The sequence below is a fragment of the Aythya ferina genome (genome assembly GCF_964211825.1).
Source record: "Aythya ferina genome assembly, chromosome: 8".
NCBI classification, from domain to species: Eukaryota; Metazoa; Chordata; class Aves; order Anseriformes; family Anatidae; genus Aythya; species Aythya ferina.
The window spans coordinates 10,984,796-11,002,055 of record NC_140304.1 but is presented as its reverse complement, the minus strand read 5'-3'; the positions used below and the strand labels follow the sequence as shown (position 1 = coordinate 11,002,055).

The 17,260-nt window shown below is 46.0% G+C and overlaps 1 protein-coding gene across 6 annotated transcripts in view; it reads left to right on the top strand.

The window, feature by feature from the left end:
- DNM3 (dynamin 3) overlaps positions 1-13,884 on the top strand; it is a 177,909-nt gene extending 164,025 nt beyond the window's left edge. For 2 of the 6 annotated variants that reach the window (XM_084527141.1, XM_084527139.1), the window contains one exon: positions 7,853-12,239. In XM_084527141.1, coding sequence (XP_084383267.1) covers positions 7,853-7,922 — 70 coding nt within the window. In that variant the 3' untranslated portion in view covers positions 7,923-12,239. Of the gene's footprint in view, positions 1-7,213; positions 12,240-13,681 lie in introns of those variants that run through there. The other 4 variants (XM_084527142.1, XM_084527138.1, XM_084527140.1 and 1 more) reach the window with 4 other exon arrangements.
- Positions 13,885-17,260: the final 3,376 nt, after the last annotated feature.

Here is a 17,260-nt window from a genome sequence, read left to right as displayed (position 1 = left end):
CATCTGCCCGCTCTGAATGGATCTTCTGACTTACAGTTCTTGTTGAAATGTGCACCCAGTAATAGGCTTCTTTTGCTGCTGGCTGCTTCAAGCAGGAGATTATATTTTCTGTTATCTATTAGAAAGGAGTTCTGCTTTCCCCCCTCCTCCACTGGTTCCTTTATCACTATTTTGTTTTCCCCTTTTTCTGCACACCCCTTCTTGTCCCTTTCTCAACCATTCTGGTTGCTTCCTCCTTCACCTTCTCCCCTCACTTGGTTTCCTGCCTAGCGCATTTGTCTGCCTTCCCCACATATTCCCTCCTTTCCTTCTCACTGTCTCATGTTGGTTTCTTTCCAACATATCCCTTCCTAGCACCTTTGTAAACCCGTCTCCTGCTCCTCGTATTTGTCTTTTTAAAGCCTTTTATCCAGTTTTCAAACCATAAAATGCAATATCTGGCAATCTTTCCTAACAGAGCCTGGTGTCAGTGGCCGTGACGACCACTAGAAACACTAGCTGCACTCCTTAGGGTAGACAAACCACTACCATGGGGAAAAAACAGCTGAGGAACACTTGTCATCGTACCTGGGGTCATCCAGCTACTTCAGTCCAAATGGAAGCAATGAAAGAAGTAGCACTGTGAATGAGGACGCATACTGGAGGGATTGTCCAGAAAGCAGGTCACAGCAGCTTTTGCAAATGTGTAAAATACCACAATATAACAATTCTTGTGGTTTCATCATAATCCTGCAATACTGATCTTGCGAGAAATTTGGAACAGATTTGCACAGAACTGATTGTTCAGCTGCCTGTACTGTAACACCGTAAGAGAGAAACAGCTCCTCTGTCTGCTCCAGGAGCTTCAGTGCTCGCTCACCCCTAAAAGGATGGCTTTCTTCTCGATTAGCAAAAGGGTTTTGCTCACTGCCTTCCTTCATATGCCCTTCCTCCAGACGACTGTCCTGAGGATCAGACCAAATGAAGTTCATGGGATGTCAGACATTGCAGCCCAGGTACGACATCTGCTGCCACTGCGTCTGTCTCCCACCAGCATCTCCCTTCAGCAGCCAGAGGCAGGCCTCTTCTCTTTGCATCTTGGTGGAGAAATTGTTCTGATGAGCAACACAGTATGACAGTTGAATACATTTTGGTGAAGAGTCGCTTGTTTTGCGTGGGTTTTAGGCTTGATCTATTTATTGTAACTCAGGTGGTTTTGACTATCTTTAGCATTGTTCCTAAGCTACATGCTTCTGCCTGTTTTAAAACTTATTCAACAAAATTGTTTTTTTAAACGAGGTGAATTGGGAGAGATCTGTTTCCTTTGGGACTGCCCAAGTTACCTCACAATCCGGTAAAGCGGATCAGGCTGAGAAATGGCTTTTCTTAGTGTAGACCAGTCCCGTGTGATGGGCAAGGGTAATTAAAAATTATGCAAGAGAGAGGAAGACAAAGAAAGAAGGAACCTGAAGAGAGCTGTAAGAGGCGATGCTGGGATAAAGATGATATTGTGAGTGCAGTCCCCAAACACAGCTGAGCCCTGCTTTGGGAGTGTCAGCTGGCGAACTGGATGAATGAGTAATTTATTCACTTAGGTGCTTTCAGCAAAAGCTTTTTGCTTGTTTGTTTTGTGTTTTTTTTTTTTTGCTTTCTTAGCCTTTTCTCTCTCGAGATACTATTAGAAAAAGGAAGTGGTTTTTATTTTTAGCATCTCACAACTTGAAAAAGGAAAGTAGAGTCAAACAATAGCAAATGTTGTTTGCCAGGAACACAGACAGGAACCCAAAGATGTGTTTTGTCCCCAGTTATTTATTCAATCTCATAAAAAGGGTAGTTTAACAACAGTTGCTGTGAAGGTTATATAGGATCAGAGCAAGTGTGTTCAACAGGAAATTTTTGGCCTTGTTTGAAAGAGTGGGCTGAATAGCAGTGCGTGTCTAGCCTTCCTTATGCTGGAAGAAAAAAACGTACAACAGTATGTTTAAAGAGAAAGCAATGATGATTCGAACTTCCTGAACCTGCAGGCATTTTGAATGGTTCTCTTTGAAACTCCTGTCCCTGCAAGCTGTACTGTTGGTGAAAAGAAGGGCACTCAGTGGCTACATTAACCACGGTGACATGGACGATCTTGTTAGTCGACATCATGGACAAGAAGAAATGCAAGTCCAGTTGGAGGTTATAACCAGGATGTTGTTCCCTTTCTTGCCCTAACTTAAGAAGAGAGACACAAAATGGGAGAGAAGGGTTGAAGGAAGGAAGGTAGGAAGGCTGAACAGAGTGAGCAGAAATAGATGTGGTCTTTGAAGATGGGATACGAATTGACACTGCATGTTACAACACAGATCAGTACACGAAACTCGAACTACTGTTGAAAGACCAGATGTTCCTCCTCCCGATTTTGTGATCCTTCTGTTGTCATCATCTGCTGGGGAAGGAGGAAGGAAGAGCAGGATTCTGAAGGTATCACTCGTCACTCCTAACTCTCTCTTCCTCCATGTGGACTTGGATCTTCTGGACCATCCTGACCTTGGGCTTCTGAAGGCTTAGGACAGTCCACTAGTGGACTAACTCCACTGGTACTTGCTTAGTTGCCATGTTCCCTGCTGAAGGGCAAAAAGGACACACAGTTTAAGAATAAGTCTTTTTTGGTTGCTCTGTGGAATTATTTTTTTAAATTCAAGCTGTTTTTTCCATGTGACACATTAATTCCCTAAAATAACTAATTCCAAAATGCAACACCTGCTTAAACATGCAAACGTATTTGTGTCTGTGACTATATGATAACTTCTGATGGTCGTATAGAAAATCCAGCTTGATTTGCAAAGAAATGAATCTAGTGGAGCATCATCTTTGGGAATTGTTTGCCTCTGGAAGGAATTACCCTATTAGGTTAAGTCATGCCCTTTGAAACCACAGGAACACTGTTAGCATTGAGTTGGTGGAGATTTATATTGCTGCAGCATAGTGGTGGCTAGTGGAAGGACAAATTCTTCCCATTTGCTCTTACTTTTTTTTCCTTTTACTGAGAAGATACAGGCATCAGATAAAACTACTTAACCTAACAACTTTAACTTGCTTATACGAAACACAAAAATTCTTCCACTGACAGTATCGTTCAGCTGGGTCATTTGAAACAGGCTGAGCTGTGCAGGTACCCGGCAGGATAGTCACACCGTGCTCTGTGTCTTCGTGGAGCTTGATACGTGCATCTGGAGCTGGACGGCCACTTTAGCACTAGCATTCATGCTGTACCAGTGTGCTGCTGTGCATCTCAGTGCTCCCATTCCTGCCTTGCTTTCCAACAGCAGTCCTCTGGGCATGCTTACTGGAAACATTTCACGTTTGACAAAACAACAGTTTTCAGTACGGAAACAAATGAGAGAAACTTTCAGTCTCTTGGACCATTACGTTGAGGCGAGGGACCATCTCAGACAGGTATTCCCCTACCACTTCTTCTTTTCATCACTACTGAGGGCTGTTTCTCATTTCTCCCCTAATCATCTCCTCCTCCCGATTCTTGTCCATGATTCCTGCCGTACTGCTCTTAATGTTCCCCTTTTTCTGCTTTTCCTATTTTCTCATGACCTGTCACTGCTATCAAGTGCCTTTCCTCCTGATGGTTTTCCCACTCCTGCTCAAGATCTTTTCTCCTGAGCCGATGTCCTGGAGTCTCCACAGCAGCCACTCTGCATCTGCTGTAGGTCAGGAAGAGTTTTAAGCATGCGTAGACTGTACACGGGCTAATCAGGTCTGCAAACCATGTCTTGCCTCTGTTCTTCACCCCTCGTGGCTCCAGTAGTTTCATTTCTGGTTTGGATTTTCTGCCAAATCCGGAAGCTGGTGAAGGTCAAGAGGCAACATGCGAAGATGGATAGGTTGAGAGAAGAACTGGGAAAAGCAGTTCCTAAGTTGTGTAGGTATTTCAGAATCTTAGTAAAACGGGGAAAATCATATAAAAATCAAATGAGCTCAAGGACGAGCCTAGGAATCAGGCTACCTAGTCTCTCTAAATAATCACCCAAGTAAGAATTGATATTAATTCCTCACCTGAAGTAAGCCACTCTTTTATCCTCCTCTCATATGCCTCATGGCCAGAGTTTTAGTGTCACCTACTTGAAAATTTGCCTGCAGTCCGACTTAAAGCCGTTTAGAGATTTTTTTAAAAACTATTTTAAAGATTTAAAAAACTATTTTCTTGTTAGATTCTGCAAAGATGATGAACGTCACGTACCAGGGCACTGCGAGGGGCCTGCGTTATAGGGAAACCAAGCTCACGGAGAAGGGAGAGAATAATGGACTTTTGTTTACAGCCTCAGATCTATAGGAATGTATCATAAAATCCAGTTATGTGCATGCCTTCCGCGAGTGTTCTCTGGTGGTCACAAGCAAACAAGAATGTAAAATGTAAGTGGAAAGGAAAGCCTTTTATTTAGAAGTATGCTAGCCGTGCTCCGAGGAGAGAAGCCATCTTCTTCGAGCGGGGCCTCCCATGGTAATTACAGCCATGCCTTACTGAAAGCATATTTTGTGGACTCTGTGTGGGGAGTGATAGCACTTCTCAAAAGGCAAGCGCTTGAAGAGCTCCCATATGTTTCTGATCGAATTTGAAGTCTAGACTCGCTTTATTTAGTTTCTTTTGCTCCGCGCTTGCCTAGCTCGAGTTTTTAGGAGTTCTTTTAAAACTGGAAAAAATGGGGTGTGCTGCTTACGTTAAAAATAAATGTAAAACTTTTCCTTTTAAAAAAGTGCGGGCATGGGGGCAAGAGTTATCCTCTGCTCAAAACCCCACTGAGCTCTTCAAAGGAGGAGTCTCTGCAGCAACATGAGGGAGTTATTAAATACATACTTAGTCCACAATTTTCATTGGTAAATTCTTTATGTCTGCTTAATGTGCGCTAGTTAGAAGGACTGATTCTTTCTGCAGACTCGTTTACTCAACCCTGGGGACCTATGATCCCCTGCCCCTTTAGCACTAACTTTTACAAACACAGTTTCCTTTTTAAAAAAAAAAATAAAAAATAAATAAAAAAATCAGCAGACTGTTAAAGGGGCCAGGCAGTGGGACTCGTCCCCAAAACTTGAAAACACAACGAAAACGCTTGAGACAATAACAGGAATCGCTGCAGCAGTGCCATTTTTATACGAAGGAGCTTTCTATGAATCCGGAGCAGCCGTTTGCAGGCTGGGAGCAGCTCGGTGCAACTGCTGGAATCGCCCCGATAACGCGGAGAAAACGCTCTCCGTGCTGTCTCTCCGGGTATCATCTTTTGGCCCCAGACTAAACATTTAATTGGGCTTAGTCATATATTTCCTCGCTGCCATGGCAGCTCAGCCCGGACCTGGGGGAGGTTGTTTTGCTGCGGCTGCCCCAGCTGCGCGTCCACAGGCAGGCTGCAGCTCCCTCTGCTGCTCCTCCTGCCTGCCTCCGCTGCACAGCTGCCATTTGGAGGGGCTGGCAGCCTGCATTTATGTAACCTTTGCTCAACTCCACGCTCAGAAAGCGGTCACGCCGAAGTCACGCCAGGTTTCCACAGACCTGTGCTTTTCAGAGGTGCCTGCTGCGTTATCCCGGGGTGGCAATTTGGGTGCCAGGTCCCTGCAGAGCTCCATCCAGCTCCATCCAGCCAGCGCTCCGATGTGATCCTTCAGCATTCCTGACCCTGAGGTTCCTGGTAGAGGAGGGGAAGAAAGGGTCTGAATCCTGCTCGCAGTGTAAAATGGTCGTGTATTGACTTGTCACCCTGGCAGGGAAATCTAGAGACAGGCAATTCCTGGGCTTATCTTTTCCTTTGCTTTTTGACTTGAGCTTCAGCTTGTGCCTTTGTTGCTGTGTGCCAGTGGCAAACAAAGCCAAGGTCTCTTCCTGAGCTGACCCTCTGTGCTGGGCTGTGCCCAGAGACCCAGGAGCACGGCCCATTGTGCTGTGTGACCCCGACACTGCCCAGGAGACCGTTGGCCGTAGGACTGGAGGTGAATGGTGCTTTTGCAGGTTTCTCAAGCCTCCCCTTTTCCCTTTTTGGTTACAGAGGGTGCCTCTGACTTGTGGGTGCAGATCCTGCTCCCCCAGCAATAGTGTGTGGGTTTAAGGGGCTGGCATGAAACCCTGAGCAGCAGCACTGCCCTGAGAGCAAGGCAACCCCATTAGGGGCAGAGGAAAGGGACGGGAGCTTAGGGCAGATCTGCCCGTGCCTTGCAGTCATCCCTGCCCATACCCGGGGGAGGAAAGCACACACCAACATACAGATGCAGAGGGGCCCAGAAACATACACGTGTCTCCATCAGGAGGTCTTTGTGGTGCAAACCGAGGGGCTCGTTGCTGTGCAGAGCTGCACGCAGGGCACCACACCACAGACCCTCGCAGCGCCTGTGGCAGAGGGGCCCCTAGGGAGCCACAGCTTCTCCTTCACGTGGCAGTCTGCAGCAGGAGCCTGGAGCTGACTGGGGTAATTTTCAGCTCAGTTCTGGCTTGAATGAAAATTCAAAATAGCAGTCAGGGTGCAATGGCAGCTTTGGTTCAAGGAGGGAATAGGGCTCAGACCTGATTTTGCTTCAGGTTTGGTTGGAGTGATTAAATCCAGGATATCCTCCCCCTGCGCTCTCCAGTCTCTGATCCAGCCATGCTAAATACCAGTTTGACTAAATCACATTATTTGAATTTATTGTGCTGCATTCAACCTCGTATTAAAATGCATGCTTGGGCTTGTATCTTTTAAATTTGATATGAAGACAGCTGTATGCATTTTCCCTTGTTTGTAAATTGTATACACATGATATGATGTTTTCAGTAAGCGCTAAACAATGCAATGTGAGGCATTTCAACAAAGGAATAATTTAATGCAACCCAGCAGAAATGCAAAGCCTTAGAAGTGGTTCTTTATGAAACTACAAATTTTGGAAATGGGTCCAGAAGACCTACACTGGAGCAACACAAGAAACAATAGTTAACACAGTAACATTTTTTCTGTAAGAAAAATACACCATGAAGAAATTATATTTTGCCTTTTTTTTTTTTTTTAGCTTGTTGATTTACTTGAACGCTTCAGTTGGCATATTTTCTGTTTGTTGCATGTTAGGGATTAAAATTCTCATTTCTTCACCAAAAGAGAATATTGTCATACAAGATGCAGTTGAAGCCAAACAATTTTTTTTGGTCAAGTGTAAATTTGTCTCATATATTATGTCCCAGTTCAAAGGAGATTAACACATTGTTGCATTCTTTTCATCTTCTATTTAGTTTTAACCAAATGAGACGTTTTCTTTGTAATCTTCTTCAGAGACAGGGACAGTTCCTAATTTCACAGGTAGAGGACAGAGGAAGGGAAGGTTTTGCTTTGTCCAGGTCGTTATTGAAGTCTGCCAAAGCTGGATTAGAAGCGAAGAGCCCTTGACTCCCCACCTTGTTCGGACCAGAGCTCAGCTTTATATTCTTGGGATGATCGAGGCTGGATTGAGGAATGGAGAGAGTTGTATCACCCATGAAAGAAAATGGGGAGCAAAAAGGCTGTGAAAGAGAAGGAACGGAACAAATAGCAGCAGGATGGTGCTGAATAGCTAGGTAAGAGAGCAGCCTGGCTGTGAGGATCGGCAGGATCAGAAAGCAGGAATAATGATCATCCCCTGGTGCTTCCCCTGGCCTAAGAGGGTAACTGTGTTCAGAGGTTAAGACTGTGGACTGTCGAATACGTGAGAGAGCTGAGGTATGCATGTGGCACTCTTTACTGTCCTCGTTTTCAGGCATGCTTAGAACTGTCGTGCTTCAGTGCATGTGGAAATGTGACTTTCGTGTTTATGTGCATGTGCGTGTTCACGTAGCGACAGCAAACGGTTCGCTCTCAGTGTTTGTGCTTACTGTTTCTTTTCTCTTTCTCTCCAGTCGAAGACCACCCCCTTCACCTACTCGGCCCACTGTAATTCGTCCGTTAGATTCATCCCTGTTAGACTAAATGAAGTTTCTGGCATGCCATTCCTTGTTAACCAAATATGTGGAAGCAAATTGCTTGGTAACTGTTGCAATAACCAATGTATAGTCGCATGTATGGACATCTGTAGGCAAGTAACCAATTTTACTGATATACTCTGCCCATTCTGCTTTGTTTATGAGGTCTTAAATGTTTTGGGAAGGTCTGTACTGTCTTGACTTTTCCTTTCACAATAGCTGATGTTAGCTAACTTACTGACACACGTGTTTGCTCAGGCAGCCATGCTCACGATCCTGTACACTCAAAGGAGGGCTTGAGTTTGTGTGTGTTTGTGCACGTGTTGATTTGAGCTGCATCTTCTTTTCTCTTCTCTGCGAGGAACCTTGCTTTTTATTTGTACCTTCCAGGTTTTCTGCCATTTGGCATTTTACAGTTGTGCCCACCTTCTTTTTTGATGGTTGAACCGAGCAAAGAAAACCAACGTGGTTTCTTATCAAGCTCTTCTGACAGCCCCACACCTCCATGCCTCTTTTGCAAGAAACTTGCTGGAAGGCTGCTTCTCCCATAATTTCTTCTTCTCTGAAGCCTAGTTTATAAGGAATGTTGTTAAACTGGAAGGGTGTGTATGGGACAATGTGTTTTATTTCCTTTCCTCATGGATGACTGATACTTAGAGCTTGGGTGATTAGTAAGGACCGGGCTGCAATGCCCCAGCCTGCAAGGTGTGGAGCTGTCTCACTAGCAGCAGGGATGGGAGAAGGGTGGTTTGAAGAGCCAGTACGTGACAGAGTGGTGTGTGCTGGCTCAGTTTGTCCTCTGGTAGTGCTTACTCACCTCAGTCCTCCCACTGAACTCATAGGAAGGTTTGTGCATAGGTGAGTGCATGCAGTGTGTATATGTATGTATATATATATATATATATTGCATGGCAGGATCCAGGGAACTGAGCATTAGTTTTGGCCATTTTGTGAAGCAGAGGGGAGGTAGATATATGTACATATATGTATACGCATATGCATACACACATGCACAGCTGTAAATAGGTGACCACTCCTCTGCCCACTGCGTGAGCCAATTCAGAGCTATGGCCTAGATTTGCATCTGAGCTATCCAAGGATCCACTGTGGATTTGAGATACTTGCTCACACCAGTCAATAAATTGCCGGTATGTCCTCCAAAAAAAGATTTTCTCTTTGCATTTCTTGATATCCCACACACCTCAGATTAGGAGTCACTTTATCCAGCCAGCTACTGAGAAGCGCTCAGCTGTGCACCCTGGCAGTGTATTATTTTAGCAGACGTTCACCTTCAGAGGTCCTCTCTGCCTGTTGCTTTACACGTTCTGTATCAATGTGTTATAAAAACCTTTTGTCTTAACTCTGCATTACTTCACTTTAAACACTTAGGGTCAGTGTTACCCGTGTAGTTTAAAACTTCTTGAGTCGACAGAATTAAGCTAGAGATTAATTTCAAACAGAATTAAGCTAGAGATTAATTTCAGAAAATATTAATTGCTGTTATTACAATTATGGTTACAGATCCCTAGGCAAAACAATTGGTGGTTTCGAAGGTCCCCTCTATAATCAGTCCAATAAATTCATTTATTGAGGCTGCATGTAGGGCTCCAGTGCGCTGTAGCTCCGTGGTTAGGAAGAATCCAATCAAAGAGCCACAGCCAATGGGGATTTTTGCTGTTAAATATTCCCAGGCTGCTGATTAAATAAGTTGTGTTTGCCGCTGAAGCAAATCATGTTTCTGCTTGCATAAGAGAGACAAGTTTGGGAAAGCATCATGATTTGTATGTTAGCCTAACTTTAATTTCCTGTAAACCTCGTACTTACGACACACACGTGGGGAGTCTAGAGGTCAACATCTGAAGCATGGGGGAGATGGAATTTGTCAGAGCACCGGCACCTCGGTGATCTCAGAAAAGTCCTTAAATGGCTGCTGTGTGTTTGGAGAACAGGCCTACAGCTTCACAATCAGGTGCACAGAGTCAGCTTTCAAGGATGAAAAGGCTGTAAGTCCAACTGCGCATTTCTGGTTTTTACTACCAAAAACCTACTCAAAGCATATTTTGATCATGTTTCTTGGTCTACAGCTTTCTGCTGCATGGTACTCTCTGCTGTTACGTGTAGTCCATCAATCAGGTGTATTTTTATAGCTATAGTAGTCCATTTTGTTGCCTAGCCAGCAAATCTGTGTATAGCTTGTCAGAGCTCTATTACTGACTGGCAGCTGCCTTCTGACAGAAAGTCAAGCTTAGCACCTCTTGCAGCTTGGCCACAGAAGGTCACTGTACCCCCAGATTTGTTCAGTGATGCTGCAAGCCTATGGTTTGGGGTTATCCCACCTTACCCTAAGCATTTTGCTGAGTTGCCTCCAGAAGGGGTGATTCAGACCGGTGTGACTGCATGGGAATGCTGGTAAGGTAGGAGCTTAATTAGATGACAAAGCTCTTGGCCCAAAAACATGTATTTAAATCCTCTGTACCTGAGACTTCTGAATTTAATGACTGTTTCTGTCAAGCATAAAGGAAATAGCTAGCACAGTTCAGCACTATCCTTAACTCTGCCCCACAGGAAATTGTATTTCTCAGCGGCAATCCTGAATTGTAAATGAAGCTCCCAGGAGCGGATTGAGGAGAGAAAGAGGAGGCAGCAGTGAGGCACCCATGGCCCTGGTGTGAGCACCATCTGGTTCTGTGCTCAGTATTGAGCTTGTGGGACGTAGCAGGTAGCTGCACTCCCCTCCTCTGCATCCCCATCACACCTAAATCTGGACCTGCTGCTAAAACGCAATGCTTTTAGATGTGTAGGCTAATAATTAACCTTTAGCACAGATCCAGAGTTTGATGATTTTACCTCTTCTTGCATATATACTTTTTAGAATCAACTACGTAGAATTGTTTCTAGAAAAAAAATGCTAAGTGCTTCACAAGAAATTGCCAATTCCAACTGAATAAACACTCTGCTCCTAGCCTTGACCCCTTTTCTTGTGCTGTGCAGTGCCTGGGATGGATGATTCTGGTGAGCCATCTCTCTCCCATCCCTCGTTCTCAGAGGAGCAACTTGCCATCAGTTCACTCCACACCTAAAGGAGAGGAGAACAGGCTCACCAGTACCTTAAGGGATCTGCTAGGGGGACTGGCTGGCTGAGAGTGGCTGCTGTCCCCTCTGCAGACACCCTTCCCCAGGGTCAGCTGAGCCTGAGCTCCTGGATCAGAGAAGCACAGGTTACTCTCCCTTCGTTTGATCCCCTCTGGCAAAGCTCAGAAGATTGCTAAGGAGCAGAGGAGACTCCCGTTAAGCAACAGCAGGTTTTTTGAGCTTACGTGAGCCAGATGATGTAGGCAGCTAGGTTTCAGGAGGGTGTTTATCTAGTATTGCATGTAGGCTAAGCCCGAGTCTCTGCCCGGAGAACATGTTCCACTTTTCCTTGTCATGGCTGACCAGCAGCTGAGGAGTTTGCTCATGCCGTAAATAGTTCTTGGCCTTTGATGTCAGGGGATCTTGCGTTACGTTAAAATGCTTGTATGTTCAGAGAAAAGGCTTATGTACATAGTTAACCTGTGTTTATTTTATTGCTGATCTTGTTGCACTTTGAGTAAGCCTCGTAAAAATAGATTATTATATTAAAGGAGATGCATTAGAGGTTACGACACTTAATGTTAAAGCATAACATAGAAAATATTATACTCTGTATCGCAGGCCAATACACTAAACGTGTGTACATCATGTGGAGATTACTGGCTAGTTCTGTCTTTGTCTTAAAACAGTCCAAACCTCCTGAATTGAAAGCAGACCTATTTTGCACATGTGGCACTGGGGAGACATGGACTTTTGGGGATGCTTGTGGCACACGTCCTCCCGCGGTGGCACTGAACCTCCTCCCTGGGCTCTAGCAGAACAGCTTCCCTGTGTAAATGAACGTTACTCTGCCTGTCTTTCCTCTTGCTTTGTCTGCAGGCGAGCTGATACCGATGGCTCCTCCCGTCCAGACAGTCCTCCACTCTTGCTTGATATATGATTTGTCCCGTCTTGCCGGCCGTTTGCTTTACTTCCTGTCTCTTTACTTTTCCAGGATGGTGTAAACAATGACTTCTTTTTGTAAGAAGCAAGCGCTTAATTTCTTTCCGAATTTTGCTCTGTATGTTAATGCCCTGTTTCATATGAGCCAAAACATCTGCCTTTGGTTTCATAGTCTGTAAATGGTTCCTGGTGTTGACCTTTGAGCACAGTGAGTCGATTCCCGAAACCATGGTCATTACCGAGCATCGCATACACCTGCTGTAAACATGTTATGCTGCATTTCTGAACCTGAAATAAACTGTAACTCCTGCTGGGCTTTTATTATTACTTTCTGGATGTGCATGAGCGGGCTCCAGTCTTGTACCGTAATCTCAGCCAGCTACCCACCTCGGTTGGGTCTGCAGCGAGGATTTACTGGAGAGGTGCGTTGCAGTTCAGATCCCTCCAAGTGTCAGGAAAAGGGGAGACGAGAGAGAAGTAGCCCACGGGAAGCATTCAACCTTCTGCCCTGCTAGGGGCTTGGATGCTTTGGGGATGTTTCGCTGAGTGAATATTTTTCAAGCAGAGCCTGGTGTTGGTTTCATTGCTGGGAGAAGCATATTTGAGGGGGGCCGAGAGCTGAGCACAGGGCCAGGCTGAGTCCTCAGGAGCAGAGTAAAACTGTGCCTGTGTACGTGTGCTGCTTGGAAGGGATTTCCCCTAAAGCAGTTGTGTATGGCCACGCAGCTGCCTCAGAATGCCTTGATTACTCAGTTCCTCCCTCAGATTGGTACGAGCCAAGTAACTGGAATGGGTGCTCGGAGGAGCAGCTCTGCACGGCACGAGTACAGCACAGCAGCAGGGGGCATTTCCCACCAAGCAGCAGGCACTGTGCTGGTCCTTAGGTTTGGGGAAATTGGGAACAAAAGGTGGAACAAGCAAAGCAGTAACGTCCCCATTTGCATTCACAGCAAGCTTGCTGTAACACTGGGGGACATTTTTTTTTAATAGCCTTTAATGGATGCGCCCGAGGCAGTCTGCACAGTCTCCCTCAGCAAACAGCAGCATGACACACGTGTCCGTCTGCCTGGGGTACGTTACCTCTCCCTCTGAGAGTTGTTTCCAGGCGTGCTGGCCAGCAATGCACCAGTGCTGCGTGCTGGACAACGGGGTGAGCGGCCGCTCTTCTCCATCCAGGCCACCGAGCCATCCAGTGGCAAGGGTCCCTCCTGCAGGTTTTGGCAGTAGATTGATTACGCTGCTGTCACCCAAGCTTTTAGCCTTCCCCAGCAAGGTTCCCTTCTGATACCCCAGTCCAGCTCATAGACACGTCTTGTTCGCTCGCTCCTGATTTCATCAGTCTCATTTGAAAAAGCTCTATTCCAGGAGCAGCGTTTGCAGCAGGTAGTGGTGTAGATTTTAATGCTGGCTAGAGAAAAGCTCTTCTAGGAGGATATTATTTCCTGCACGAAAAGTAGAAAGCCTCTGAGCAGCAACCTTCACACTTGTGATGGGGTTGTCCTAGCTCTCTGGCGCCAGCACATCAGATGGGAAATGGTGAGGATGAAAGCAGAGGCTGTGCTGATAGCCAGCTGATTCTAATCTCCTTCTTGCTCTTTTCCTCACTGTGCATGTTCTGTGCCTTTTTTTTCCTTAACCCATTTTGTTAAGATAAATTTGTATATGAGTCATTCTATTGTATCTCGACCTTTTGTTTTAAATCTCTTCTCCCCCTCCCCTTGAATTTTGGGTTATTTTTTGTCTTTTTCCTAGGCGACCTCCTCCAGCTGTTCCAGGAAGATCGTCCTAACACACACACATTTTTTTTTTTTTTTTTTTTTTTGTTATGTGCAGTCTGTCATCTTTTCTCCAAAATTATCTTTAATTTGCACTAGTCTATTTGTAAATGAAATATTTTATTTTCAGATGTCAATGATAAGCCTGGATATAAAGAAAATAAAAGTCTGGCTACAAAATGAATGTGTGCTGGTTTTCTATTGAAGGATTTACCTACTGCTTCTCAAATGGAGCCATTAATGCTCCACAAAAGTAATTGCCTGGGCTCTGTGGAGACCCCCACCCTCTGAGGTGTTGGAGGGAGGGACGTACTGCTGGGATTCCACCTCCAATTTCTGAATTCACAAGCCACCAGGACTGCTCAGTGTAAATACATTTGGCTTAGTATTAGCAGGAAGAAGAATAATCAACGTCTTGAACAACAGAGACTGCAAAAGGTTCCTAACAGATGCTTAACGCACCCGCAGCAGCACCTGGCTGCGTGCTGAGTGGAAAGTTGAAGATTGCAGCAGTCTCTCTGCCGATGAATCTGCACACTTATAGACACATCGCAGCTGTTCTCACCACTTTTTTCAAGCTAAACCTCTAAATTCTCTGCGAGTTGACCTCGTTGGAGCATCAGAGCTCAAATAGCTGCAGGTAGCTACCTCTGGGATTCCAAGTATTTCTGTCCCTGTGGCATCCGAGTGAAAGATAAGCAGGCCAGGTAAGATAAATAAGCCAGGTCTGACAAAGCTCTGCCGAGCTGGGGCAGTTCTTGCAGCTGATTTAGGACCCCGCTGACAACTCCTCTATCCAGGGAACTGCTGCCCCACCATGCTGGTAAATGAGTTTGCTCAAATGATAGGGGGTTGTAAGCCCAGAGAGCTGCAGACTTGTACAGATTTTTGTTTGCACCTCACTTAGGCTTTGTCTTTTGATGGAGTACAACAAAGGGAACAATAAAGGTATTAGCAGAAAGTGGGGAAAACACAAAAATGCCAAGTACAGTAACTCTTAGGGAGATAATCATTCCTGCTAGACTTCTGAATTGTATGTACTAGACTAGGAATTGCAGGAACTGGAAAGAGAATGTGCATCCCAGCACCCTGGGAAAAGGGAGAAGAGGAGGATCCTAATGGTCGTGTGAACATAACTTCCAAAAGGTAGGACGAGAAGTGAGCTTGGGCTGGCTTACTTTGCTGCATCTCTCAGCAGTGGAACTCGCTGCCCTCAGAGACAGAGGCAAAACAAACAAACAAACAACAACAAAAACAGCATTCAGGAATTGTGCTTTTCAGGATTGCAAGAGAAATGGCATCTGTACCCAGCTGGCTCTACAAGAGGCAGGAGGTTTTGGCTTCACTTCACCTCTGAGGTAAGAGGGAATGGGACCAGGCTGAATTTTACAAGCTACTTTTTTTTTCCAGGTTGTTCAAGAATCTGTTCTGTACTAGAACAGCTCTCACTGCTTTCCCTCTATGGTACGGTGTGGTACTGAGAAAGGAAGAAATGACAAAAGGTGGCTGATATTTTATTTCTAAGGCTTTATCTACTGCACCTCAGAAACTGCTGCTGCCCTCCTGTCTGCCAGCCAACCTCAGTGTGTTAGGATGTAAGGCACAAAGTTCTTTCGGGGGACGTTTTATAGTGTTATGTCCTTCACAGAAATGTTTACCTTCTTCAGAAGCATTTGATAAAAATGTTGTTGGAGATAGGACTGAACTTCATGGTTTTCAGGTAGCTACTCCTAAAATCTCATAAATAGCAGAAGGGATTGGTTAGCATAAGGGCCTTTGTGCTGGGAAACCTTGGCACGTGCTTTGGCTTCAGCTTGTGGGGTGACTTTCTGAAGAAGCCGTTTAACCTCGTCTGTGCCATTTCCATCTGGCAATGGCACATGTTCTGTGGGTAGGGGGAGAAGGCGGGTGGTGCTGCACCCCGGCCGGTGACATTATGCATCCCAGGCTGCTGCTCAGGGGATGATTTCAGACCAAAATCTTTGTTTTGGTTTCCTGATCGCTCAGACTGTTGCCGTTGCCTCTCGTGGCACAAAGCTACGTGACGTGCAGAGCAAAGCCTAGCGATTACTGCGGGAATTGAAGAGATAAAAAGGTCTTACCTTCAAAGACTAAAGCTTCACTGTTTCCAGGCTTCCCAGACGCCGGTCTCCCACGTGCAGGAGGGACGGAGGCCCCTGCCAGCCCGCTGGGGCTGCTGTGGGTGGCTGCCGCTTGCCTTTCCCTGCTGCACGCTCTGTAGATGGAGATTCCAGACGGCACGTGGCGGCGACTCCCCCAGGAGCACGGCTTAGCCCCAGCCAGCGTGCAATTACTTGCGTTTGGGCCAGATTCAAATCACAAGAAAACGTCCCAGTGAGGCGCTGTATCTCAGCGGGACTTGGGAATGACAACTAGAAAGAAAGGAACCGCGCTTTTTGTAACACCAAGTAATTTGTGTTTAAAAAGTTTAATTCTTTAGAGGTGGTTGATGATGATTCAGTTACGTGCGAACTACGAAGGACCTATTTCTTTGCTTGGTCTCATCGTGGGCACCAGCGAAGCCTCAGAACGAGGCTCAGGTAGCGAGTGCTCAACGGGCATCCGATTGTACTGCTGAGTTGAACACAGTTATGGCTAAGTTCTGCTCTGTAGGGCATGTTCTGACCTCAGGCACAAAGACGTACTCATTATGGCCATTTATTCCAGCAGTGCTGCAGAGTGTGCAGGCTAACGAGGCACAGAAAGGAAGCAGCAGGGCAGAACAGAGAAGCTTGTGGCTGCGTGTGGAGATGAAGCTGCCTGCGGCAAGCTGAGCAGGACAAATCCTGGCTGGAGCCAGGCAGAGGTGGCCTGCTGGATCAATCCAAGCCCAGGGATCTGTTTGTAGTGACCCACTGGGTTCTAGTTGGGGTTGATACGATTGTGGCACAGCCACCACATGCCACGGCTAGCCTCAACTTGCCTAATAGGTCTCCATCAGCTCAAGGCCACCCCACTGGGAACCCGTCTCCTCCTCCTGGACATGGCCATTCCCCAGCAGAGCCTGTGACCCGAACATCCCAGTGTGGGGCTGTCCTGCTGTGCACCGAGCAGCTCCAGACAAGCAGAGAGCTCCAGTGAAGGTAAGAGCACGGACTCTGGATCATTTCGAGTCCTCCTCAGGGTCTGAGATGAAGCTTTGCTGGGGGAGCAACACAGAGCCACGGAGTCTCTGCTAGTCCTTGTGTTTCTAGCTCCCTTATTGCCCAGAGCCACATTACTTCGTGCCCATTGCCACCTGGAATCATACCTTGGGAACTCATATTTGCACTTTTCCTAACCCAGGGTTGTTTTTGAGAGTCTGAATTTGAGCGGATTATTTTTTAGGGAACATTTCACTTTGGGTGAATGGGTCTGGCAGAAATTATGCTTTCTTGTAGCCTTAAATCCAGCCTCAAAACAAAAAACCCAAGGCTACCTTGCCCTGTTTGCATTAGCCTAATGAACCATCAGATCACTGCAACCACCTTGGGCTGGTGGTGAGGGACAGCTGCCCCCCAGCCCCATGTGCTGTGCCTAACGGTGAAACAGCCCC